The sequence below is a fragment of the Opisthocomus hoazin genome, chromosome 1 (genome assembly GCF_030867145.1).
Source record: "Opisthocomus hoazin isolate bOpiHoa1 chromosome 1, bOpiHoa1.hap1, whole genome shotgun sequence".
Classification (NCBI taxonomy): Eukaryota; Metazoa; Chordata; class Aves; order Opisthocomiformes; family Opisthocomidae; genus Opisthocomus; species Opisthocomus hoazin.
Window position 1 is genome coordinate 38,050,819 of NC_134414.1, and position 27,669 is coordinate 38,078,487.

At 45.4% G+C, this 27,669-nt stretch overlaps 1 protein-coding gene across 1 annotated transcript; it reads right to left on the reverse strand.

Annotated features, from left to right (window-relative positions):
* Nucleotides 1-12,008: 12,008 nt before the first annotated feature.
* Nucleotides 12,009-27,338, reverse strand: RGCC (regulator of cell cycle). The gene is made up of 5 exons (XM_075422487.1): nt 27,229-27,338; nt 26,882-27,061; nt 16,078-16,185; nt 14,532-14,594; nt 12,009-12,609 (listed from the first exon to the last, which is right to left on the reverse strand). The coding sequence occupies exons 1-5, from the start codon at nt 27,317-27,319 to the stop codon at nt 12,602-12,604; spliced, it is 450 nt and encodes a 149-aa protein (XP_075278602.1). The 5' UTR covers nt 27,320-27,338; the 3' UTR covers nt 12,009-12,601.
* Between the last annotated feature and the right edge of the window lie 331 nt (nt 27,339-27,669).

Consider the following 27,669-nt stretch of genomic DNA (forward strand, 5'->3'; position numbering starts at 1 on the left):
CTGAAATGGCTGTGGCTTACATATAATCCACTGCTAAAGTAGGTCTTGGTTTTTATTGAGCTGTCTCTCCGCTGCACATTCCTGCATCGGCTGCTTCAAATCGCATCAGGCAGGAACGTCACACTACGAGTTGTTCACAGCTTGGACTGCGGCTTGGTTTCCGAAAGAAAAAAGCAGGGTAGACTCTATCTTTCTGTGCAGCAACAGCTCTGTGTCAATGTTTGGGTATTGTTTGGGCAAGGTTCTGTCAAAAGTAGTTTATTTTTCCCAAAATTTTGGCCAGGAACTAAATATGCTAGAAGGGGCAAGACACACAAGGCCTGTCCATTGGTTTCCTCCCTCTGGGTGAGTGCCAGTGTTAGTAACACTAGAGTCCATCCATCCAGCATATCTGACCGTGATTCAGGACCCATTTCTGCCAGCCCTCCTTTGATGGCACCAAATGAGGGTACCCATGCCAGAGGGCCTGAGGCTTTTAGTGAGTTTTCATTCTACGACTCCTACAGTTTCCTGAACTTCCCTTTACCTGCTGCTAGAGGAGAAGGAATGGTTTACTTCAGCTGGTAGAGTTTGGGGTCAAACTTCCTTTAAACCAAGAAGTTAACCCCCAAAAGGGCTGAACGCTGTACCCAACAAGTTCAGCGAAACTTAGAAGCCATTAGTGATGCTTGCCTGAATCTGCAGGGAGCTTGGCACAGCAGCAGATAGCTGTAGGGTCCCAAAATGAAGGCATCTTTTTTCCCTTTGGGGATAACTAAGCATCCTGGGGTCTTTACTTTGCACAGCCCAAAAGAGGATGGGATCGCCCAGGTGGCAGAGGCAAGGTCCCACAGGGAGTGCAAACAGAAGCAGCAGAAAAACACTGACCCAATGAACACATACACACACACATACTATATAAATGTGTACTTTTCTTTTTTATACTTCTCCTCTGGTTTTGTTAAATTAGATGAAGGCATCAAACTGGGCTCTGCATTTAGGCTAGCAAACGCTCACCACATGAACTGGGGCCATCTGGAGATTTTACATCTTTTTTCCATTAGGAACAGGAGACTGTTGTAATTCTGGCACTGAGATGAGCTGAGGGCATCAGTTTCCATGCAAATCCCTATGATATCAGCCTGATTATGGGGAAAATAAAAGTTCAGCAGCACAGCAGTTGGAGAAAAGCCAAAGAATAGGCAAAAATGAGAGGCCGAGCCCTTGTCTGAGCAAAGCTAAGAGAGGTCGGTTTTCCTGCCTTCTCCCTTTAGCACGGTCAGTTTGCAACCGCACGTCGCTACCATTTCGTAGTGTTCCTTCTTGATAAAAAGTCTACATCTGCAGTACTGGAAGGTCTGTCATGTTGCCATTTGGCTCTCACAAAAGCCAGGAAAAATTACTATTTATCTTGAAAGTATTTATTACAAGAGGTAAAAGATACAATGGAACTGGGTTAGCTTTGGGAAATGGCCTGTAAGCTGTGGAGGAAATCATCTGAAACGATATCAGTGATTTAACAGACACACATTGCAAATGCATTTTTACATCCAGATATAAAGCAGGAATAACACTTTCGGGAGCCCAGTTTCCAGTCTGTTAGCGTGATGCTGCACGCAAAGACACACCGGCTCGTGTAGCGCTGGCTCTGGAAGCCTTTTGCCAAACTCTGTTGTATGGCAGAAGCTGAGAAAGCAAACTATCACAGCCTGGCACCCTCGAAATGGAGGTGTTAAAAAAACGTGTAGATGTGGCACTTCGGGACATGGTTTAGCAGGCATGGTGGTGTTGGGTGGATGGTTGGACTTCATGATCTTAGAGGTCTTTCCAACCTTAATGATTCTGTGATTCTATGATTCTATGAAATCCTGCATGTCCTTTCTGGGCTGCTGCAGCTTCACCTCTGTTACTGAGCTCTCATTTTAAGGGCCATCACTGTCATAGTTCAGGGCAAGCTTTTATATGTGTATGCACACATACATATGCATGCCAAAGCCCCAAAGGTACGGCTTTCTTTAAGGAATTGGATCAATTCAGAGTTTTTTTTTGTTTCCCATTTTGGGTATCGTCATCGCCACACCAACTGCTCACCCCTGGGTGGAAAGAGAGAAGAAGCCTAAGAAATAAGAGCTGCCTGAAATTTTATTGTCACAAGCTAGATGCATGGTTATGATGAAACAGTTTGAAAAGGGAGGCACTCCGAAAGTGAAAATTCCTGCATAAAAAAATAGTTCAAGGAAGGTTTCCAGAAATGTTTGGGTGTTTTTATTCTCCCTCCCCTCCATTTCATGAGGTGCTAATGATGGCGTGTCACAAGATAGCACAGAAGCTCGACTGTCCTATTGTATTTTGAGCATCAGCCAATACTCAGCACCAATTTTAAACACCTTTTTTAATGTCAGGCTTTCGTTACATGGGAGCCAAGAGACATTGCAAAACAAAGATGTCATTCAAAATGCATAGGGAAGTCTGCCTCTTCGGCTTGGCAATGAAAAATTTATTTTTAGTCAAAAAAGAAGTCAGTTTTTGGAAAGGTCACTGAGAAAGCACAATTGGCAGATGCTGAGGTTAGCTGAATGACTCCTTCTTATTTAGCAACCCAGCCGCGAGGACTAGGGAAAAGTGACAGATGGCCTGGCCATGACTGGGAGAAAAGCTTGTTTTAGTCTTAAACACAAGCCCATAGACTCCGGAAATTAAAAGTGAGCCATTGTGGATGCGTCATATTAAAGAAATACTGAAACGGATCTGACATTTTGAATACTTAAATATTTTCCAGTCGAGATTGCCCACTATTTTGGCACATGTTCCTTTCCCCTCCATTCCCATCCCTGATAGGGATAAAGCAGCCCATACACCCAAGGCCCGTCCTCTGAAGTTCATCCATTTCATCACAAAGAAAAGAAACAACAACATACAGCAAATTCCAATAACTTGGTGTGAATGCTCTTAATTGTAGAAATCTGTGTGGGAGAAAATCCTCCTGAAGAAGAGCTCCTGATACAGCTGGACAATGTTTTTTTTCTAAGGGGTAAAGCAAACCAAGAACCCAAGAAGGGTAAAATCCGCCTGTCTTCAGGTGCACGTTTAAGGTGACTATGTCTCACAATAGGAGAATTTAATGATCTGGGGAGAAAAGTAGGGTTTTTCCCTGACACAATTCTTTTGGATTTTTTTTTTTGTGCGTCAATTTCTTTGTGTACCATGGGAGTTTCCAAAATCCGTTCCTACACCCCCACACACTCACACACTGCTCAGCATCGTCATAGTCCTATTCCCACTCCCAGCCATGGGCAATGCTTTGATGCTCATCTTCAGGCTGGAGGGATGGCAGCATTTTAGCATGAGCATTTTATGGCACTTTAGCAAGGCATTTCACCCGAGGGTGAAGCAGAACTGAAATGTGCTGCTAAACGCAGATGCTGAACAGAGATGGTTTGACACTTCACCCCACAGAGAGAGAAGGTAGCTTTATTGCTGCCAACAGTGAGTTTTTCCAGATCTGGCTCTTTTTTTAAGAAGTTACCTATTCTAGTAAGATGAGACCACTCCTGTGGAAGTGAAATATCTGAGGGTGTTGGCATATTTAAACAGAATTTTCTGGTCTCATCCTCTTCTAGCAGTGCTGGTGACCAGCTGAAGCTGTAGATGGTCTTTGCTGGAGCTGAAGAAATGCCTCCTTAGCAGCCAGCTTGCAGGTCAGCTTGGGACACAACTGAAAAAGAACAAGCATTTCTCAAAGACCCATAATTAGTAATTATCAAGAGCTGGAAAGACTACTGAAGTCAAAGAAGCCACCCAGGCATCTGCCTGTGTGGGGCTGTACGGACTCTGGCCTGGTGGACACAGCAACAGTGAGTCCCTGGAGAGGGACTTTTCACAAGGGTGTGTAGTGATAGGACAAGGGGGTATGGCTCTAAACTAAAAGAGGGCAGATTTAGATTAGATATTAAGAAGAAATTCTTCACCCTGAGGGTGGTGAGGCACTGGCACAGGTTGCCCAGAGAAGCTGTGGCTGCCCCCTCCCTGGCAGTGTTCAAGACCGGGTTGGATGGAGCTCTGAGCAACCTGGTCTAGTGGAAGGTGTCCCTGCTCATGACAGGGGGGTTGGAACCAGATGATCTTTAAGGTCCCTTCCAACCCAAACCATTCTATGATTCTATGATTCTATGATAAAAACCTCCGTGGAGGAACGGTTCGAAGACCTCGGAGCCCTCCAATGCAGTGCAGCACGTGTCTGCTGCCCACACCAAGCACTGCATGGTGAGGAAAGATGGAAGAGCATCCTTGGGAGAGTCTGCCAGCACCAACAGAGCCCTCAGGCTGCAGCTACTGGCAGGACCAGGAGATGCAGAAAAGCTACAGCAAGAGGTGAGTTTGAAAGCACCTGCGACTGGTGTTTAAACTGACATGCAGGAGGCCAAAATGGTACTGAAAATGATACCAGCAGTGAAAGCAGTAAAATGTAAACAAATAGAATTCAGGTTATGTATGGATCACCTTACACCTGTCGGTGTACATTCAAAATAAACATACAGGACAATATTCAGCCAGCGCATGAGAGGATTTGGTGAGTGTTAAAAAAAATGGAGACGGTACTTTGATCTGTGAAAAACAGCAAAATTGTGACCAATAGCTCCAAGAAGCTCTGTGAAAGAAGCACTACACTAATAAGAGGTAAAAATGTAACTTCTGTGAGCGGCAACACACACGTTTCACATGTGAGGTTAAACTCAACCAGCAGCACAAGAAAGTGGCTGAGAGGATGGGACCATGCCACCACACCTCTCACCAAAGAAAACTCATCACAAGGACTCTGCAATCAGTTTTGCTCTCGTTAATTCTCGTGCAAGTGCTTGGGAAATTAGAAAAGCCACCAATAAGCTGTGTGTGTGTCTCCCACATGGACGTGCTGCTTTAGAAAGCAGGTGAGCTTCCAAGAGAGACCCTGGAAACCGGAGATGATTTGTCAGCTCAGCTGCTGGGCAATCCCAGGCAACCATGCCATGGACCAGCCTTTGTATGAAGTTACCATGGTCACTTCATAGGGGAATCACAGAGTTATAGAGGACTTGTACAGAGTCATAGACGAATCACAGAGTCAGAGAGGAGTCATGGAGTCATAGAGGAGCCATTGATGGAGCACTGGAACAGGTTGCCTAGGGAGGTTGTGGATTCTCCTTCTCTGGAGATATTCAAAACCTGCCTGGACGCAGTCATGTGCAGCCTGCTGTAGGTGACCCTGCTTCAGGAGGGTGTTGGACTAGATGACCCAGAGAGGTCCCTTCCAACCCCTGCCGTTCTTTGATTCTGTGATCCTGTGAGTCAGCATACCTACACTCCCATTACAAAGCCAGGGTTATGTCTCACCAAAATAATATTTTTCAGGCCACTTACCAAATTCTGCTACCCAGAAACCTAAAAAATGGGTTTGGTGAAGCTGAGCACGGGTAAATCACCAGCAAATATAGTTTAATTCACACATAGACTTAGAAATATTAACAAGATGGCGTGGCCGCTGGATGTATCTTTCCGTAGCACAAGTTCTGTGATGGCAAAACCTTGCATTATTATCAAATGCATTAAATGAAGCATGCACCACTGGAGCATGCCAAGATTTCCTCACTCTGAGTGAACAGACAGGGGAAACAGAAAACTACATGAGCCAGGAGAGAAAGTGTGAAATGGGATCTGGGAAAGCCCTTCCACCCAAAGCCCCCTTCTTACTGTATTGATTTTCAGTGCTCGCTGCTGCTCAGCCAAGGCTTAGCCAGTTGCGCTGGCGGGGGCCAGGAGCAGGGCCACCCCGCAGCCCGGTTCGGCCACCGAGGAGGGATGCGATGAGGGAGCTGCCGTCCCTCATTACACAGCAAGGCACCAATGATGCTGGGGAAGGCCAGAGTCCTGGAAACAAGAGTCTCAAGGCTTGATACCTGTGCTCAATATTTAGCCCAACACTTTTTCTATGGCTTTACAACTCAGGGGGACGGGGCCAGCTAGGGTACAGGAGGTACCCTAAAATCCTTAAACTCCTGAAGAGATAATCAGGGTCTCATTAGCTCAGCTCTGGCTCTGCCTGCTTTCTACCTCGGAGGCTACAGGAGACGGACTCACAGCTCTTGCAGTGCTTTCCCACAGAAGACCACGTGAACATTGAGCCGCAAAAGGGGGTGAAGGAGATTAATGCAGCGTTAACGCAGGCTTTGAACCACTGATACCCCCCGCTTCCTTTGGCCAAGCCACTGGGCAAGTGCCCAATTTTGACCGTCTCCCTCTAAGTTAGGGCTGCTGCATGCTGGAGAAATCTCCCTTGTGCTTTCACAGAATCACAGAATCACAGAATGGTAGGGGTTGGAAGGGACTTCTGTGGGTCATCTAGTCCAATCCCCCCTGCCGAAGCAGGGTCACCTAGAGCAGGCTGCACAGGACCACATCCAGGCGGGTCTTGAATATCTCCAGAGAAGGAGACTCCACAACCTCCCTGGGCAGCCTGTTCCAGTGCTCTGTCACCCTCAGAGGGAAGAAGTTCTTCCTCATATTCAGACGGAACTTCCTGTGCTTCAGTTTGTGCCCATTGCCCCTTGTCCTGTCGCTGGGCACCACTGAAAAGAGTTTGGCCCCATCCTCTTGACAGCCACCCTTCAGATATTTATAAGCATTTATTAGGTCCCCTCTCAGCCTTCTCTTCTTCAGGCTAAACAAGCCCAGCTCCCTCAGCCTCTCCTCGTAGGGGAGATGCTCCAGTCCCCTCACCATCCTCGTAGCCCTCTGCTGGACTCTCTCTTTAGAGCGGTGTTTGTCAGAGCATGCCAAAGAGCTTTGAGACAGCCGATGTGTAGCTGCTAATGTGTAATAACTGCTGTTGTATTAGCAGCATGCTGTACCAGCTGTCAACAAAGTCTAACATCTGGGGTGCTATTTGCAGACTGAGAGCTGAGCTGTTCTGTGTGGCCTCTAAGGAAAACACGCGTTTTATTTCACGTCATAAACTCTATACATAAACAAACATAAACTCATAAATCATTTTTCCAAGAGAATAAAGCCATTAAACTACATACAGCCTTAAGAACCAGCCTATGAAGACAGATGGCCAAGATCAGAGCTCAGTGCTGTGCGAGAGCCCACTGAAGTCGCAGTTCGAAAGCACGAAATATTTGTGGATAGAAGCTCTCAGCGCAACCCTGCTGCCAAGACCCACTGGGGAATGGCAACAAGCCCCATCCGCCGTCATGAATCGCTCTGCTTCTCAGAGAGACAGAGGGAAATCAGGGGAGAACATGATCACCCGCTCAAGTTTTAACTTAGATGTTAAGCAACACATCTCCTGAGATGTTTTTGTGTCCAGAAACTCCTATTGGAGACTCCAAGCTGATTCCCTCTCACAATTTCTAAGACTTTCTGGAGCACGGATGAAGCCTTCAGCCCAGCTATGTACTGACACAGAGTTGTCCTCCATCATGCCTGAGTCAATGGTGATTTTGCCACAGACCTCAGCGGCATCCGTTCAGTCCTCAGCCATTAAGCCACTCATTATGGATAATTAACCTAGAAATTATCTACAGTTGGGATACCCATTGGCACAGTCCCAGAATACTTTTTTTTAAGAAAAACCCCAAGGCCTTCCGACAACCTGCTACACCACACAGCTGGCCTGCCTTTCAGCACGAGGTGTGGAGGCAAGGCGCGTTCGCTGGGCTGCTGACGCAGAGCACCGGCCGGGAGCGGCACGAGAGGAGCGCACGCTCTCAGGGTGCCTACAGCCAAAAAGCAAACACCTGGAGGTGGGTGCCGAGACACCCAAGCGCCAGCCTGGGGCTCCTCTTCGTTCCCCTGCCTGGCACGGTGCGGGGTACAGATGCTCTAAGTAGAGAGCTGAAGCAAGCTGCCATGATTGCACAACGTGATGCAAAGCTCCCAAAGTAGGTCACCCTGCCTGGCTGGGTAGGTTTGCCTCTGCTCTTCCAGGCCCACAAACTGTTACACCCTGAGGCTAGGGGTAGACAGGTTTATTTTGACACAGACACTTTTCTTTAGGCAGTTGATGAAAAAACTCAGGTGAGAAGCCTTGCTTATTTTCACAGTATTTGTTGTAGCAAAAGAACATCTTCAGGGGACAATTCAGCCTCCCTCTGCATCTTGTAATGGCCACTGAAGGAGCCAAAGGCAACATCCTAACTTCAGTGTTTTACCAAAGTGCCTAAGTCAAGTGGTATTGGTCCCACATATGTCAGCAAGATTTCTCTGGCGGGGGGGAAACGTGAAGACTGCATATATACCAGAATACTGTGGTTTGTTTTATGAGGCAAGGGTGACGTTCTTCATTATAAATACTGATCTGAAATACATTGTAAACAGACCTGAAGGATGGCGGTCAGTATTACAGCCATGCCCTGTGGAGAAGGTAACACTCCCAGCTTCAAGCCCATTCAAGCATCCCCAAGCCCCCCAGAGACGCCAGTGAGCTCTGCATGCCTTGGGAGGAGGGAGGACCAGGCCTCTAGTCCGTAGTTTTTAAGACCTGAACTGATGAATATCTTAGCTTCCAAAACATAGAAGTGAAAGAGCAAAAGCAACCAAAGCACTAGCGTCGCTTTGTACTGACCGGCCTGCTTTAATCCCACAAGCCAACCTACAGCGTTTAGCTGGCAACTTCCAAACTGTAAGAAGACAAGGACCTTGAGAAGATCTGTTTCACAGCTCGAAGCCGGTGAGATCCAGCAGCCAGGATCGTCTTACATTGTTGTGAAGTTATTTAGACAGCTAGAGCTGTTAGCCAGGCTGCAGTGAAGTCAGTCATGTAGGAAGCCTATTAAAGTAACATAGAAAACAGGAGTTTTCCCTGTTGAGAATATGGAGTTCGCGCTGTTAGTATGCTGAGCTGGATTTAGTTCAAGAGCTGCTGCCGTCATTTTGGCTTTGTGACACTCACTTTGCTTCCAAACACCGCAATGTTGGAAGCTTCTCTCCAACAGACTAGCAGATGTGATGTCTAGCACATTCAGGCACCTTCAGATAAATGAAATCTCACGGAAGATGGGCTCCAGTGTGATGCAGATACATCAGGCAACCCTGGTGAAAATCAATTCCATGCCCAGTGAGTACTGCAAAGCGAGTATGAGTAACAAAGGATCTGGGAAGGCACTGGGCTGTAGGAGCTATCAGGAGTTGAGCGCTACCCTATAAGCGAGCTCCATCATTGCCAGTACAACTTTCTCATCCCTCCAAAAAACTCACCTGGCTGTAGGCGCACCAAGAGTGGCTACAGACACACAGGCAGCCAGGAAAAAAATCCTCCTTTGGCTCTTCTCTCTCCCTTATTAAGCGCTCAGAAAAATGAGCATGTTACCAAGCTTAGCGAGTTACCACCTACCAGCTGAGCCTGGGTGACGGCACCAAGGACACACACATGGCCAATGGCAAACCGAAGGTAAGGCACATCATTAGCTCAAACCTCGGTGATGGAGGTTTAAACTAATCCATTTAACCTCGAATTTGCAACAGGGAAAGCGCACACGTGGAAGGAATTGTTGAGCCTCACCTTACATACGTTAAGCTCCGACAATACATCTGCTTAGTCTAAGCTTCTCATTTCCATTTCTGGATGCGTGGCGTTGGCACAACAGGGCTGAGACTCTCTTCTGCGGCCAAATTCAGCATCACAGCACCAGAGGGAGGTCAAAATAAGGATTAAAAAGTCAGGCTGGTCCATAAGGACAGCGCAGCCTCCAAAAATGCTCACTGGGGACAGAGTATTGCAGGAACTTTTCTCAGCAATGCATTTTTCAGTGCCGTATGTAATTAGATGATGCACTTCAGTCATAAGCATACTCCAGTGAAAGGACATCTACATTAGTGCCTTCCTTCTGACACAGCAAGACGTTCAAAATTGAGCATAACAAACAGGAGGGAATTCAGACTAACAGCTCAGCAGAAGACACGCCCCAGATTTTGCAGGCGATGATCTCCGGAACTGCTGTATAAGCAAGCAGAAGTCTCCCCCTGTTTGTGCATAAATAAGATTAAAAAATGCAAACAGATGGTGACTTAATCCCCAACTCCATCCCCAAGTGACATGACACAAAATGAGGAACACACCTGGCTTTAAACCTTTGCTTATACATGAAAAAATCTTCAAACCTGCGTGTCTGTAAGCACAAAGTACTGCCATTCCAAAGTACTGTACTAATTTATGATACCACTGTGTAAAGAGAGACACCCAAACTTAAATACTGATTACAGGCCCAGAGCGCTCGACGGGATCGAGCAACAACTGAACGCGCCGAGGGAAGGTAGGAAACTCATGCCCAATACATCAAACCATCTGATCTGAGGAACGGAGGAGCGAACAGCTGTCCATCTCCCCCTCACCCCACGATCGCTTGAGGTGGCCTCCTCTGAAACTCATGGTTTACTTAACACATGCTTAGCCGGGGTCTTCTGCCTTCGGGACGGTAACATCCACCATTCACCACCACCCTGTGGTTCGCCCTGCCAAAGAGCGTTTAAAGGCAGAAAGGCCGTCACAACTGCTGCTGCTACTCAAACAGCTTTAAAAACACACCTTATGCCAGCGATGTTTCATCAAAAGAAAAGGGTGAGCTTGTCACCGCTCTCCTGTTCCCCTTCCCTCAGGTTCCACAGGAAGGCACCGTGCCTCCTCCTCCCCACGTCACAGCAGGTCCTACACCAGCCAAGGGAACCCCCCTCCCTGACTTTGCACAGCAACACATTCCTTTGCATCCAGGACCAGGGAGGAGGGCCAGGCTCCCCTCTCAGCTTCACAGAGGCAGCCAAGAAGAGGATTTGCTCCTGGGTGTTTATTGTGTAGCAGTGGTAAATTTCCATCACGCTTTGGCTTCGCCAGACCAAGCCTACCTCGCTGCTCAGAATGGGTTTCCTGCAGCACAGGAGCCTCTGAGAAGGTCCCAGAGCACATGGAAGCACGTCGCTGTCTCAAACTTGAACCATCCCATCTTCCTTCAGAGACTTTTCAGCTCACCTAGAGCAACATGAAACTTCACCCTCCTAAATCTTAGTTTCCATTCTAAGGGACAATTTATAAACTCTAATCTGTGGTAGGAAACACTGAAGGGAGTTTTTCCTCCTCAGAAAGATCCTCCATTATCTTGCATTGCCTTTCTGCCTGAAAGAACGAAAAAACCCACAAAACTACCTCAAGGTGGTCATTAAAGTGCACACAGTTCAGAATTTCATTTTCTTACCAGTGAATAAAACTGGAAAAAAATCATATGATGTTTAACACAACCCAAAATTTTTGGTCAATTTTTAGAAAAAATCTAAAGCAGGGAGACAGATTTACATCATCCTCATGGTGTTCCCATCAGCAAACACATAGTAGACTTCCCCCAAACTGCAGAAGGCAGGTCCAAACCTTTAAGGTCCCCAAGCAACTGGCTGGTAGCTGTGCCATGGGCACAGAAACTTCATTCTCCAGGCACAGACACACTCAGAGATGATAACAGACAACGGGGGCACAATATCTGAACCACTTCCACAACTGCTCACTGGCCTCCTTTGGTCAAAATAAGACCTGGAGTTCAAAGAAGCCCAGCTCACTTGGTCTGAACAGATTAGAGAGCAACGGCACGAGCAGCTCAGACAGCAGAGCCAAGTGTAATGCCTGCAGCAGCTGGAGGAGAGCTCACGTAATGACATCTCCAGTGCCTAATGCACATGGAAAGAATCAGGTTCCTTGTAAAAATATGGGTTCACCTTCCACTCTTTCAGTGTAACACCGATGGCCAGGAAGTCTTCTGGCGAGTGGTAAACTGTTTTGGACCCAAGGGTCTGGTATCAGAAACATCCAGACACTGAAGTATTTTGTCAGTGCTGCAGGATCTCCATACCTTTAAACCCGCGGGCCTAAACGTCTGACCTCCCAATTAGTACTTCATGTAGAATGGTATGGAATTTTAAAGCTAGATTTTACATAGGGTTTGCCATAGGTGTTATTGTTCAAATATGTACTAAGTCAGTGTTATTTCATTTGTATTAAAGCAAATCTGAAGTAACCGTTTGACCAATTTTATTATTTTCCCGATTGTATTAATTTTACATAGTACAAAATTGTCTTATTGAAGCAATCTGAAAAGAAAAATATGAAGTTCCACATCAAGCCAGCATAACACATTTTGCCTAATAGGAAATACACCCTTATCAGATATTTTAAAGCTTGATGTTTTCAATAAGAGCTTAATTTGTACTTATGTTTCAGAATTTGCATGTTCATATGAAGCTTTCAGACATCTGGATTCCAGTTCAGGGTTTATTTGCATACAAAAATATATTATAATGGAAAAAAGCATTAAAAGTTCTCAACTATATAAAATTACAAATATATTTTCATACAGCAACTTTAAATTAAAATTCAGGCTATATTTTAAAGCTAAATACAGCTGTAACACTTATCTTATTCCATCTGCTGCAAAGTAACAAAACTGATGTTGCCAGTTAAATACTTGAAGGAGTTTACAAAGGTTACGTTCAGAAGGTGAATAACTTGGGCAGCAAAGTTATTAGACAAGGGCAGCAGTTCTCAGTGATTGATGTCACTTCTCCTTCAGAGGACACTCACAGGCAAGCACAATGCCAAAGATTCATTTCACATACCTGGAAAGACAAACCAAGAAAGATCATGAAGTTCCGTACTAAATAAGATTGCATGTTGCTGACATACCAGACACCCATCTACGCCCAGCTTGCTAGACTGCCTGACAGGCCAAAATTATGCGCTTTTATTAATTAACATGAGAGCCAAAAAGTTAGTGCGTAAAAATGTATGGCAATTACTGTTCTAACGAGCACATTAGGCTTGAAAAGGCGTCTGTACAAAGTGCTGTATGACCTTGAGCATATAAGTACAACTCCTCCAAAACATGATGATAACTATTAGATGGAAGTTGGACTTTTTCCTCAGCATCTCCATTTATGCTAGAGTATCACTGTAAGGCAAGTGATACTGTATAAATGAGACTCTGCCGAAATCACTAGAGATTTGCTTTGTTGGGATAAAAAAAAAAAAAACAACCTGAAACCCCAAAACCACTAGAGCACATGGCAACCCCTGCCCTCATCTTCAATGTGCCTTGCAAGGGGACACTGAAACCTATATACTATAGGCAGCCCCTTAAGAGCTAGCTGCAACATGGCTGTGCAAGATACAGCCATGTAAATGTTTGCTGGTTTGGGGTTTTGTTGTTCTACACAAACCTTCAAAAACTGAGAAGTTTTTCAGAAAAGCGGTCAATTCGGTTTCAGGGGTAAAGATGGAGTTAGCTCAAGTAATACATCCATGACAGAAGTCAGGAAACTAGAAATACATTTTAAGTAAGAGAAGTGAAACCAGGATTAAGATACAAGTAATGTAACAGGGAAGTAGGAAGCTCATAAGGGCAGCTGTCTTGAGCCAAGTCCAAGGCAGATGGCCAAGGCTTCAAGAATTACAGAGAAGAGAAAATACCTAATGAATACAAAAAACACTCTGTTCATCATTTACTGGGGGGGGGGGAAGGATGTTCATGCTGCTATTTAGGTGTAGTCCTACAATTTGTGGGTTTGAGCTCTATAGCCTGGTTCCATACAAAAAACCCAGCACCATGTCCAAAACAGGACAAGCAGCAGCAGAAAGAATAGGCAGAGTACATGGCTGGGAATAGGAGGGCATGTTTTTGTTATTTTTCTTTAAAAAAATCATAATGAAGAATCTCGTCCTGTAACTGCAAAATACAGTTTCTAGATAGAGACAGAAAAAGTGCTCCAGTTTGGGCACAAACTGAGGCACAGGAAGTTCCAGCTGAACATGAGGAAGAACTTCTTCCCTCTGAGGGTGACGGAGCACTGGAACAGGCTGCCCAGGGAGGTTGTGGAGTCTCCTTCTCTGGAGATATTCAAGACCCGCCTGGACAAGGTCCTGTGCAGCCTGCTGTAGGTGACCCTGCTTAGGCAGGAGGGTTGGACTAGATGACCCACAGAGGTCCCTTCCAACCCCTACTATTCTGTGATTCTGTGATTCTGTAATCTAAATTCCATTCCTGCTAAAGACAAGCACAAACAGGATTTTGACATTTAATCTAAGTCAATAGATACAGGTATCTGCTTCTTCACTCCTTCATAAAGCAGAGTCTAGAACAAAAATGTTTCCCTCGCCTACGGTTACTCCTCCAGTTACTTAGCTTTATAATGAAGAAGCAAAGCCCCGCTTTTTAGCCGAGTTTTGAGTATTTAAGAAAGTGATGCTGACTTGATCTATACACTGTCAAGGAGGGGTGAACTGCTGCTGCCTCAGAGGTGGGGACAGTGACTCACTGGAGTACAGCCTTTGCTACACAAGCCTTAGACATTCAGGCAAAGACTGCAATTGAGGCTTTTGCCTTCTTATCCACATAATGATCCACAGGACTACCAAATGAATATGAAGCCACGTTGTCTAAATCTATTGCTACCCCTCCCTTGCCTCTCCCCCCACATACCGGCTTTCATCACTCTTTGACAGTACCAAGTAAGATGCAGCCTACTGATGAAAATCTACTTACTTGCTAGTGTCCTGTCAAGATCAGCAATGAAGTCTTCCAGTTCTTTTGTGTCTCCAAGCTTTGCTGCAAAATAAGAGTCAATACTGCTTAGACAGGACATATTTCCCTGGCCAAAAGAAACACTGGAACCACGTGATCCCCCAGATCATATCCAGTGGTATCAAACACGCCATGAATTATTTTCAGGGAAGTTCAATAGAGTTGCTGCAATGTCAATATGCATTCTTAGAAAACAGGGCAGAATTAAAATTCTAGTTTTTATAGCTTTCCATTTTACAGAAGCAAAGCAAATCAATCCCTTGTTTAGTTTCCTTAAAAAGCAGAGGTTGAAGCAGAGAAAAAAAGCTATATGTCAACTAACCAATGTCCTTGCTACTGTGGGAGTCTTCCCTATTGCATCTATTCAGATACTGCATTCATGGCCCTAATCAAACCCCAGCCAGTTAGCTCCCATTTCTACCCAAATCTGAGCCTCTTAAATCATGTCAGTATCACTGGTTTGCTGTGATGTCAGATCCTTTGATCTTGGTCCATACACTATGAATTTGGATCCAAACATCCACCTAAGTTCCATTCAATCTAGTTTTTACTGCAAGTGGCTTCCTTATCTCATTTACGTCCTCTGTTCCAAGCCAGTTCCAACTCTATTTCTGTCTTCTCATCAGGAAGAGCATCTTGACCTTCAGTATAATTCCTTGCCAAGTATTTCCTGCCAGTTTAACTGAACTATTTTTTGCTACTTCTTATTAACTATTACTCATTATTTCTCCCTAATACCATGCTAATTAGAAAAAAGCATTTAACTTGTTTTTTGTGACTTGAAAAGACATGAAAGCACGAAAAGCTCTTGAGCATGCATCTGAAAAGACTAGTTGTAACAAAAGCACCCTGTAGTACGTATTTATGCCTGTTCATTTATTGGTATGTCTACTCCAGAGTCAATCTAAGTTAACCTGAACGAAACAAGCTCCTGGGGAGTTAGATCAGCTGCAAGACAGAAGCCACTTTGTGACAGCACAGCTACAAAGCATGAAGGAATTATTAATACATGGGTTGTATCAGCAGTGCAAGGTCTATATGGATCTGAGTAATTGTGTTATCTTGAATGGCAGCCTATGGCTTTGGAGGAGTAACCTACCAGACATCTCCATTCAGGCTAAGTATTTATGTATATAGATGGCACACTTCAGCTACTTAGTTGCTTCAGTAAGTAGTAACACAAGTTAATTCTTAAGCGAAGTATTTGGTAAGTAGTACCATGAGTCCTCATCAACCAAAAACCTGTAATTTTCTTTAGCTTGGCATTTCAAAACCAAAAGAGCTGCCAGGTCACCTGCAAAGAAGTGTAGATGCAGTGTGCTATTGCTGTTTATAATCAAGACAATAATACTTGAATCTGTAGTGTGCTCAACAGTAATTCTTAGTTTCGTTGTCATTTAAAAAAAAAAAAAAGACTCAATGCACACATGTGACATCCTGGCTCCCAGAAAGAAGCCTATATAGTCAAGAATTAGGAATAAGTGCCAACAGTGAAAATTACGTGTACCTTTACATGGAGTTACTGATGGAGATGGCAAGCTTGGAGTAGATGCAGTTGGAGAGTTAAGCTTTTCATCGCTGAGGCTGAAACTGTTTCTGCAGAGTGAATCTGCACCTGTAAAAAAGTTACATTATAAAGTAAAATTAACACTTTCTGCAGTTTTGCAATAGAATTAAAAACAGAAATGAGGCCTTTCATATAGAGGCTTCAAAGTCTGTAGAAATCAAATTTGCAGACTTCAAAACCAGAGGGATAAATAAACCATCTATCCCATGATGGCTGTTGTTCCCACACGTACTGTTAAAAGCAAGCAGTCCTAGGCCCAATCCTCACCCCCCAGTAAGGAAAGTGTCCTGCAATCAGCATCATTTGGAAAATATTACAGGAATGGCAGTTATCCCACATCCACCAAATTAGGCCTGGTATGACCTGCCTAATTCACAATATCCTGGGAAACTCTGGTTACCTGAAATTTCCAAAAGCTATTAAAAAAGCTGAATAAAGACTTCCGGGACAAGGACAGTCCCCCAGAACAGAGAACATATGCAGCGTTGTCCTTACCTCTGAAGCAAACTCATCCATTTCTCCATACATTGCTCTGCTGCTTTAGGTCTTGCGTTCTAGACAAGCAGTATGGCATCCTTCCATTTTCTTATATTCTAGAACTCTCTGGAGTTCATGAAGCAGTACATCTGTACACAAGATGTTCTGAAATCTTATTTTAGGTCGTCTTTCAAAGAAAGCTTTATATGGAAAGCAATGGGAAAGATTCCAATAATATTCTGATGTTCTTGGATTTTAGACAAGGCCTTAAGCTCCAAAAGCACCAAAAAAATCATCTTTATCTTGTCTCTTTTCATAAAAAGAGTTCCATGATGCACAGTGCACACAAAGTATTAGTCATGGCTCCACTAGAAGGAGGAATAGTCATTGTGTTAGAGATGCCAAAAATTGTTAGTTCCTGCAGTTTTGAGCCAGTGACCTGAAAACCGTAGTTCTACAAAAAGAAACCATTGTAATATGAACATGTCAATGGTCTCTGTTTATTTGGCACGTCTCCTAGGAAATAACTGTGCCTCTCATTATATGGGGTGGTGACTACCACTGCTTGCCGTTGAGGCCAGCAATTTTGCCTCCCTGCAGCACACGTAGCATTTGTCCTTGGAGCCCCAGCCCAGGAGGTGCTTACACTGCAGCATTAAGTCCACCCAAGTCAGAACTGCCACGCTTCCTTGGACGCCTGTCCCATTTGCTATGCCAGGAGATGACTGTCTTAAATTAAGGGTGTCTTGCTTCATTAGCAAAAGGGGACAGGACCGCAGCTTGCCTTGCCAAGATCCGCACATCTACACCTCCACTGAACACTGCCTTGATGTTTGCAGACATTAAATGTAGAGACTGTCCTCCAGCAGACTACTCCTCTATTGTAAGTGCTCCCATCTTTGGGAAGAAGAACGTGAGTCCACATCCCATCTCCTCTACCCTGCTGTCCTTACCAGCATAAAACCACCTTCCACAGGAGTATACGGGTATAGTGACAAATCACACCAGGTGACTGCATCTACAAAGCCTGTCAGATGTTTCCTCAGCAGTAGGCTGATTGTTTGCTGCTTCTACGCTAGCTTCCAAGCCCAACTCAGTTGCAACACACGATGAAGGGGCTCGTGTGAGAAGCTTCAAGCTGGAATGCTTTCCTCTTTTGCACGCAGGTTGGACCACCACAGTACTGTACCTTTCACAGCTCTCTCTGCTACCTGCAGCACTACACAAACGTGAGCAATGATGCGACTGACATCTGTTACCTGGGCTTACTGCTTGCCCAAACCAGCCATCAGTTGGTCTTTCTTGTTTAGAAAGAGGGGTAAGCTTCTTCATGCTAGCTTTTTATTGTAATTTCTCTATCTTCACTCAATGGCCTGTTCTCCTCTCTACACCTGAGCAGATAAAGACCAATCTACTTGAAACTTCAGATTTAAGAAAGATTTGAGGAATATAACGCAGATTTGAGATAATTTTAGATAGAAAATTACAAGTAGCTCCCAAAAACATAAAAAACAACCTAAGGGGGGGGTACGACACACTGACATTGCTCTGCAATGACATGTGTCACCAGTGTTGTACTATACAATATGAATCCTGCACATTAAAGGGCTGAAAGTATCTGTTAAAGGTATGACAAATTTCCTCCTGAAATCAGCTTACAGATCAACTTTCTACTAAAACCACATTCATTTTCAGCCAAGATGCAAACCCTAGTGACCAAGAAACTTAGAACGGAAAATTCTAGCTCTTCAGGACAAACCCCCTACCACCACATAAAAGCCACACAGCTTGTAAAACCTCACACAAACAGTCCTGTAGCCAAGAGTACAACTCACTGAAACACTAACAGACCAAAGATAAAACACTTTCCGGGCAATGTATTTGAAAAGAGAAGAACTTCCAAATGATTTCATATTTTAAAGGTTTTAGAGCTCGCTGAATTAATAAAAAATAATTCAGAGAACAATGGCTACAAAACTGAGTGTACTTTTAATGCTGAGTCTATGCTGCTAGTATCCAGACTCCAAATGTAGCAATGCCGAGAATTTGTATTACAAACCTGCCCTTCCCATAAACCAAATCCAAAGCTCCAGCTCCTCTTAATACAGAGCTAGAAGAAAAAGTTCTTTTTGTGAATGCTTGTGAGGGCAACTCAAATTACAAAAGCTTTAATAAGCCATTTAAATTGGCTACAAACTATTCACACAATTCTTTTTTTTTATATCCATGCACACATCCGAGCTAGCAGTCACCTTTGATTCTTTTTGTGGTTTTCTCCATACTCCTTCTACAAGTACTGACCGCTCACCTCACAACGTACCGAAACCAGAAAATTTTATTTCATACTGGCTTCCACAGACCTTATGCTGGGAAATATTTACAACTGGGCAGAGAGAAAATAAGACAGAACTGTTGCTTTAAATATCTGAATGCTTTTCTGCCAGATTAAAAAGGTGAAAAGTTTTCACAAAACAGTGTTATCTCATAATATTAATAGTTTCAGGAAAATAACAACATTTATCTTTCTCAAAAAGCAAAAACATAGTTTGCCACTCGCTATGGCTTACCTGTGCCACCAAGCAGCAGAAATTCTGGTGATGGAAGGAGGAGTGCATTGACTCCGCCAACAAGGTCATTGTAACTGCTGAAAACAATGTACTGTTAATACTTGCGATATCCACCGCACAAAAATATCTGCTTTGGCAAAGCGTAGCTGCAGGGCAGAAAGCTCCAGGAAAAGGACACTTCAGCCCTTGCTGCCTCTCTACCAGCTGCCACAGCCAAGATTTGCTCATTCACCTCCAGTAAGGGCCCTTGGAAGACTTCCACTGCCACACAAACACAACATCCCCTGCAACCCAATTACCAGCAGCTGCCGCCAAAGCGATCTCTCGTCACTGCTGTCCTTCCTCATCCAGCCCCTCCTCTCCAACTGCGATGCAAGTTTATCGATCATTCATTACTTTTTTTCACTTTGTATTTTGATTCTACTGCCTGTGCACGCATACAAACTATGCCCCTTTGGCTGTTTTAAAAAACACTCTACAATACTGTCTCCTTAGAAAAATAAAAAGGCCTTAAAAATCTGAGATTTGGGCTACTGAGTTGATTTACATGAGTCAAACTAAGCCAACAGCTGCAAAATTAGGGGTTTGGAATAAACATGGGTGTATTTTACTCTGGCAAAGTCATCTGTAGTTAGTATTGACCTTTGCTGTTCCAGTCTATGGTTAATCCACAAGGAAAAACCACGGCAATACCACATAAATACAGACTGTCTCCAGAAATGAACAGTTGAAAGGTTCTGGGTAGTAATTAACTGAAGGAGGAAAACCTCAAACTTTTGATTTTAAAACAGACAACGGAAAAGTTCAGTTGTGAGTTCTTTAATATTATGCTCTTTCTAGTACCACAGTTCAAGATACAATTTTGAAGAGCACTGGAGTCAGTAAAATTTTTACGGCAGCTTTCAGTGGGGAAAGTTTTAGAGGAAGAAAATAAATCACATCCCTACAGTTTACAGAGAGGAGCTTTAAAATTCCACTTAAGTCTCTACAAGTCACGAATTTATTATAAAACAATAGTTGAGCATTTAATGAACAGACTGCACAACTCCTTCCTAGTCAGAACATGAGCCTGCTTGCTAAAATAATCAAGATGATAAAATCAGGAATTTCTAATGCCAACAGTAGAAGTCAGAAACATTCGTGATGCAAAGAGCTTGTTTCACAGCACGTATGTTGCTGCCCTCAAGGGTAGTGTTTATTTTTATCATAATCACAGTTACACTTGGCTGCATTGTTTATTTGCTGTGTTTTTTGCCTGGCTAACAAGCATCTGTTCCAACACTGACAAAAAAATCACACCTCTTCAGTATCTACACGTCTAGGCTTCATGATTTAAAAGATTTCAAATCACACTTTTGCAAGGAATTTATCCAGGAAGCCTGAAATTCAGATGTACAATCGTGATTTCTCATTATACACAAAGCTTACCTTTCCACTCCCCCACCACACTTACTATCTGTGAGGCAGCGTTTTCAACTCCAGCCTTCCCCTTTACTAATGTTTCCTTTCAAAAGCACAGAAGAAATAGGTATGCTGGAGAGGTAATAACAGGAAATCTTAACAAAAAAGCAGATTTCTCGTTAAACTGAAATACCTGGAGAGAAGCCTATGCACCTGAAACTTCTGGGTTTTCTTCCTTTTCAATGTATCAGTAATTTAATAAAACATTATTTCCTCTGACGATTTAATAGAAGGTTATTTCTCTGTAAGAGTCTTACTTCATTTTTTCCTTATAAATATTGTATTGCCCTCTTGTTAGAGACAAGCCACTAGAAGTTCGCAGAAACAATCTGCCTCCTTAAAATGTTCTCCTCTTCGTCATGCGAGACTGGGATCTGCTGTCAAGACCAAAGGCTCACCTACCCCGCGTTCTCTCTCTCCTAGCGACTCAAAGCAGATGCCTATAGCAGAGTTTAAGAGTGGCGGAGCCATACACTGATAGCTTCAGGATGAACTCTACCAAGTTCATCCTGAAGTGATGATGGTGTAGCAACAAGGGTGGACAAGGGAAAACCTGTGGATGTCTTCTCTCTGGATTTTTGTAAAGCCTTTGACACAGTCCCCCACAACATCCTTCTCTCTAAATTGGAGAGCCATGGATTTGATGGGTGGACTGTTTGGTGGATAAGGAATTGGTTGGATGGTCTCAGCCAAAGGGTAGTGGTCAACGGCTCAATGTCCGGATGGAGACCAGTGACGAGTGGAGTCCCTCAGGGGTCCGTACTGGCACCGGTGCTGTTCAATATATTTATCAATGACATGGAGAGCGACATCGAGTGTACCCTCAGCAAGTTTGCAGATGACACCAAGCTGAGTGGTACAGCTGATACACCAGAGGGACGGGATGCCATCCAGAAGGACCTGGACAAGCTGGAGAGGTGGGCCTGTGTGAACCTCATGAGGTTCAACAAGGCCAAGTGCAAGGTCCTACACCTGGGTCGGGGTAATCCCCGCTATCAATACAGGCTGGGGGATGAAAGGATCGAGAGCAGCTCTGCTGAGAGGGACTTGGGGGTACTGATAGACGAAAGGCTGGACATGAGCCACCAATGTGCACTGGCAGCCCAGAGGGCCAACCGTGTCCTGGGCTGCATCAGGAGAAGCGTGGCCAGCAGGTCGAGAGAGGTGATTCTGCCCCTCTGCTCTGCTCTGGTGAGACCCCACCTGGAGTCCTGCGTTCAGCTCTGGAGCCCTCAGCACAAGAAGGACATGGAACTGTTGGAGCGGGTCCAAAGGAGGGCTACAAAAATGATCAAAGGGCTGGAGCACCTCTCCTATGAGGACAGGCTGAGAGAGTTGGGCTTGTTCAGCCTGGAGAAGAGAAGGCTGCGGGGAGACCTGATTGCAGCATTTCAGTACTTAAAGGGAGCCTATAGAAAAGATGGGACAATCTTTTTAGTAGAGACAGCAGTGACAGGACGAGGGGTAATGGTTTTAAACTAAAACAGGGTAGGTTTAGGCTGGATATAAGGAAGAAATTCTTTACAATGAGGGTGGTGAAACACTGGAATGGGTTGCCCAGAGAGGTAGTGGAGGCCCCATCCCTGGAAACATTCAAGACCAGGTTGGACAGGGCTCTGAGCAACCTGATCTAGTTAGCAGTGTCCCTGCTCGCTGCAGGGGGGTTGGACTAGATGACCTCTAGGGGTCCCTTCCAACCCAAAACTTTCTATGATTCTATGATTCTAAGTTCTAGTGGTGCACAGATCAGTATCTCTTCTAAGACAGCAGCAGCATCTTAGCCTACAGCAGTCCCCAATGGCTCTGTCCCTCCCACCATGATTTTATCTAGTTATTTTTTTGAGTATGTAAACTATTAACATCCACGATACCTTAAGGCAATATATTTTACAGTGTAACAACACACCACGAGAAGAAACAGCTCCTCTTATTTCTTTGAAACATGCTGATTTCACTTGATTTCCACGTACTGAGTGAGGCAGCAGTCACTTTCCGAATGTCACTTAGGATTTTCTGGAAGACTGGCTTGTCCCCACCCAAGTCATCTCTCCTTGGGGCTGACCATCCCAGTCTGCTTAGCCATTTGTAAACTACTTTATTTCTTCAATAGTTTGTGTTGCCTTTTTCTGTATCTTCCCTCCAAAAGGCTGCACATGTAAGCAGGCTTTTCAGGACAAGTGCTGCAGCACTGACAGCAGAGGCATTAGCACAACCCCACAGAGACACCCGTGACACAGAACCACGAAAGCCTGCGCTACATCAGGCCTTGGGTGCTAACGGATATTGTGCAACCCCTTTGTAAACCTGCACCTGCTTGTTTTCAAAACCATAAAATTAAGAGTTCTAGATGCACTCAAGGTCTTCTGTATGTGTTTAAAAGCCAGGAGGTATTTATCAGAAAGCATTTATACACTCCTAAAAATAACTCTGAAGATACACTGCAGGCTGTAGGAGTGCAAGAAGTGACCTGACATATTTACTTTGCAATGCTTTTAACAGAGAGGCTGCAAGCTGAACCTGTCTCAAGAAAACACATCCGGAGCAAGTGTGAAACATTTCTGAGAGCACAACAACAGATTATCATTTAGCTTTTTGGTGTTGTTATAGCTTTGGCACAAGAAATGTTACAGTGTTCCCTTCACAACCTCTCATAAAGTCTAGCTTTCTATTCATTATCCTAAGCCTAAACTCGGAAGACTGTCCTGACATTGCCATATACAGTACTAGCACAACGCACTGTGCAGACATACAATTTGCACAGACAAGCCTGCACTTTTCTTTGCAAGCTTATTACAACACAGAAGAAGGCAAATGCTATCTGTAAGAGTTCGTCAACATAGCTGCATCTACACTAGTGCCTTTTGCCAGCACAGAAGTCTCTAACAAATATCCTATTTTATCACAACCAACATATGCTGTGAATAGCAAAGAGTTAAGCCATCCCTCAACTCAGAAGTTTCAGTGTGATTAATAACCTAAAGTATGACACTTTTATACTTCACTTCAGTTGAATACATCAAGCTGAAACATAACTGATACTCACTCACAGTCCAGCAACTCAAGAATGTCTGTCGGAGTAACTCCGGAGTTGCATCACGATTTCCAGCACTGGCCCCAGTCAGCTGTTGTGGTTAATGAAACACTCGCGGGCCAAGCACTGAGATCAGCACGAACATCTGCACATGCGAGCCTTCCTATTACTGTCAGGTCTCGAGTCCACCGTGTTATGTACAATACTTAACCATGGCCAAGGCAGACCTTGTCCCAAGATCATTTAGTCAAATAATAGGGCAAGAAGCGAGAGAGCCAAGTAGTATCATGACTATTTTCCGCAGTAGTGCCTTCAAATTCTTATTTTTTCTTACGGGCCTAAAATACGTAATATAAGAATTTTAATTAGTACTTTTGCAGTTACATCCCTCAAGAGGAGATTTTAAGCTTAAAAGTAATACTTGCAGGATTAACTATATTGATAAAAAAATCTTCTGTAAATACTTCTATTAAATTAAAGGGGCTCATCCTCACGGCAGAAGCCCCAGGAAAGGACAGGCTTTCCTTTCCCTACTACGAAACAGTATTGTTCAAGTACAACTACTTGATACTGGTTACCGGCTTCTTGTAAAGCTGAATTCAAGACTGATTCAGAGGCCCTGAAACAAGCAGTCGCAACAGTTTAAAAACATTACCTCCCCTTAAAGTCCCACCCTAGACTCAAAAGATAGCGCTGCAGGAGCGGCCGAAAGATACACACGCCTAACCCTCAGCCACACCACATCAGTTAGGAGGATTAGATTAACCAACAAACAAGAAGAGATAGCACTAAAATACGATAGTCTGAACTGTTCTGTACGTACATGACACAGTGTACTTGGAACAGCCTTGGCACTGGATAACAAGGTTTTGCAAAGATGTAAAGAGTCTTCATGAACAAGAGCATCATTCAAACTATCTGCAGAGAATATTGCTGGAGTTTCTTTTGCGTTGCTACAGATCCGCGTTTTCAGAACTTGCTCTTTCAGCCCAGTTTCTCCTTGATTCTGCAGTGGTGTTTAACCTAAGCATTACACCGGGGAAAGCCAGGTCACAAATTCAGCACTACATTTACACTAAACAACAGAGACCAAAGGAAATGTGAACCTGGGGGGGGAACAACTGAGTTTGAACAGAAAGAGCCTGGGTAAGTATTCTATTTTTAAAATAGAGGTAGAGAGTGTAGCTGTATTATATCAGACCCCAGAGTCTGTTTTATAAAAAGAGCTCTTTACAAATCTGCAACTCCTCTCCAATCCTACTATGACTTCAAAAGAAGAAGTTGTCCACAGTGAATGATGCCTTTAGGAATGCAAGTTTTACGAGGACAGCCAGCTCATTTTCTGTTTCCCTTCCCTTAAACATATCCTCGTACATTTGACCCTGTTGCATGCCAACAGGTCTCTGTTCGTCCTGTATATGCCAGTTTCCAGAAGACGGTGACTTCTGATTTCTCCAGAGCCACTCTTCACGTGATGCATCACCAAGGGAGGAACCCCAGCTCAGGATGGAATTTGGGAGCTTGACAAGTTCCTCATACAAGATCCCAGAGGACTTTGTATAGAGCCATCAAACCCAGTCTGTCCTGCTATCCTGTTAATGTCTTCAGACTAAATCAGTGCAGACTTCTGACACCAATTTTTATTTCCCAGATCTTCCTGAAGATCTGGTTTGCCAATCTGCATGAGGACGCTGTTTCTCACCAGGTCTCCCGCCTGTCAGAGAGCACTGCCTTCTTCATTAGGCCCTTCCTGCCCATCCCAAAACAGCTATTTTAAGCACTGTTCAAGATCCACATTTTCTGAACCACAGCAGATATGCTAAGCAACTACCAATGTCGTTAACCATGCAGCAAGAATAAGTTCTTGATACTGTTCTGTTTTTTCTCTTTTCTCCAGTAGATTATTTCACTAGACAGAGAATCTTCACTCTATCAACTAAGCGTCTCGTCTGTGGTAAAAGTATGTGAGAGGTTAATGTATTACAATATTGAACACTGCACAAGAAAGAGTAACACTAGGGCTGTATTGCTGCAGTTAATAATAGACTTAGATATACAGCACGGCTCGCATATTTCATCAGCTTGACTCGGTAAAAGCAGACCTCACCTTACACACCCTCAGCCATCCAAAAGGCTAGTGCCCAGCCTAAAGCAGGCGTGCATTTCTAAACCTCCCTCAGAAGGGAAGAGACACCTCCAAGGAGCGGTTCACCCACTACACTATGAAACAGAGCAGCATCTGGGTCCAGATATCTCCACTATCTACACAGGGGGGAAAAAAAAAAAAACAACCTCAAAAGCACTGCTAGGCAAGGTATCCAAGTTCACGGTGGGTGAACATTCCCTGTCAGTGAAACGAAATTAATTCCTACCCACGATGATGAAATAAAGGGCTCCGATAACACGGAGAAGCTACGCTCTCACAGCTTAAGCACTAGGAAGATTATATTAACGCTTCAGCACTAAGACAACAGAACTGCGTGGCAGATCACTGAACTGATAAAGGTGCACACCAGAAATCAAATGAGCAATTTTATTTTAAGTAACTGAAAAACAGACAAGCTTCTTACAACTGCTGGCACAGTTTAGGAACTAAAACAAACTGGGCATAGCTTGTTGTCAGCAGAACTGGCTTCTGGCGAAGCAGCCCTTGAATCTGCCGCTCCCGAGGAGAACAGCAGCTTCCAGCCTCGCTGTCTGGAAGCGGGAAGATCTTTTCTCTCCCTGCCTACCAGAAAGATAAGAGGGGTAAAACTTTTTTCTCCACATTAACTAGAAAAAGAGCTTAGTTCCAATCCTACGTTTTCTTGCTCAAAGCAGCCCATGTCTGCTCCCCACCCTCCATGCAGCCCCCGGGTGCACTGGACATGTGCAGGGGGAACTTCGCTCTTCACGTTACCGCCTCGAAACAGGGAGAGCACTAAACCAGAAGCCTGGACGGCTCTCCGCTTCTCCCGCAAAGCGCTCTTTAGTCGGGCCTCCTCCAGCTGATGCTTCGTACAACGGACAGCCGCTGCTCGCCTAGGAGACATCTTTTATTTTTATATTTTTAAGACGCCGGGATCCCTCGGTGCTCCAGCAGCCGGCTGGCAGCCTCGTCTTTTCCCGCAGCGGGTTTTTCGGCCCGAACCCAAAGAGTAAATGAAAGAGCGGTGGTTTTTTTGAAGGGAGGGGGGTGGGGGGGGGGATCGGACCGGGGGACACTCACTCTCCGAGTCGCTGAGGCCGCTGCCGTCGCTGACGCCGGCGCTGCTCCGCCGCTTCATGCGCTCCAGGTGCTCGCCGTAGTGGAAGCGGCGCCGGCCGGCGGGGCGGGAGAAGTCGGCCAGCACCGCGTCGAACTCCCCCAGCGCCTCCGCCAGGCCCCCGCCGCCGGCCTCCCCCAGCGCTGCCGGGCGACGGGCGGCGGCGTCAGGGCCTGCGGGGTGCCCGCCCGACCCCAGACCCCCGCGCCGGGAGGGGAGACCCGCCGCCCGCCCGCCCCGGCGTCCGCACCGCCGCCCGCCGCAGGGAAGGGAAGGGTCCCGCCGCGCCCCTGCAGCCCGCCGCTCCCACCTTGACCCGCCGCCCGCTTGGCCTGAGGCGACTTCATGGCGGCGGGCGGAGGTGCCCCGCTGCTACCGCCCCTGCCTCCCGCCGCCAGCATGGGCGGCCCGCCCGCGCCGCCGCCGCCTCTTATAGCCCGCCCGGGCGGGGGGCTGAGGCGGAGCGGGCGGGGCGGAGAGGCGGCACCTCGGCCCGGCCCGGCCCGGCCCGGCCCGGCCCTACCCGCCGCGGCCGGACGGTGCAGGTGCGCCGTGCCCGGGGGGGCCTCAGGGACGGGGCGGGTGCTTGGCCGGAGCTGGGGTTCGCAGCCAGCCCCGGAGTGAGGTGCTTGGCCGGAGCTGGGGTTCGCAGCCAGCCCCAGTGCGGGGTGCTTGGCTGGGGACTGGGGTTCGCAGCCAGCCCCAGTCCCTCTTGAGAGTTCCCCGCGAGCACAAGCGGGAATGTCGCCGG

Excerpts from the sequence above, each read along its gene's own strand:
- RGCC (XM_075422487.1), bottom strand. The coding sequence starts at position 27,319 with ATGCTGGCGGCGGGAGGCAGGGGCGGTAGCAGCGGGGCACCTCCGCCC. Across the intron at positions 16,186-26,881 it reads CGGCCTCAGCGACTCGGAGA|GTGCAGATTCACTCTGCAGA; the intron begins GTGAGTGTCCCC and ends ACTTTTTTACAG. Across the intron at positions 14,595-16,077 it reads ATCAGTAACTCCATGTAAAG|CAAAGCTTGGAGACACAAAA; the intron begins GTACACGTAATT and ends CTTATTTTGCAG.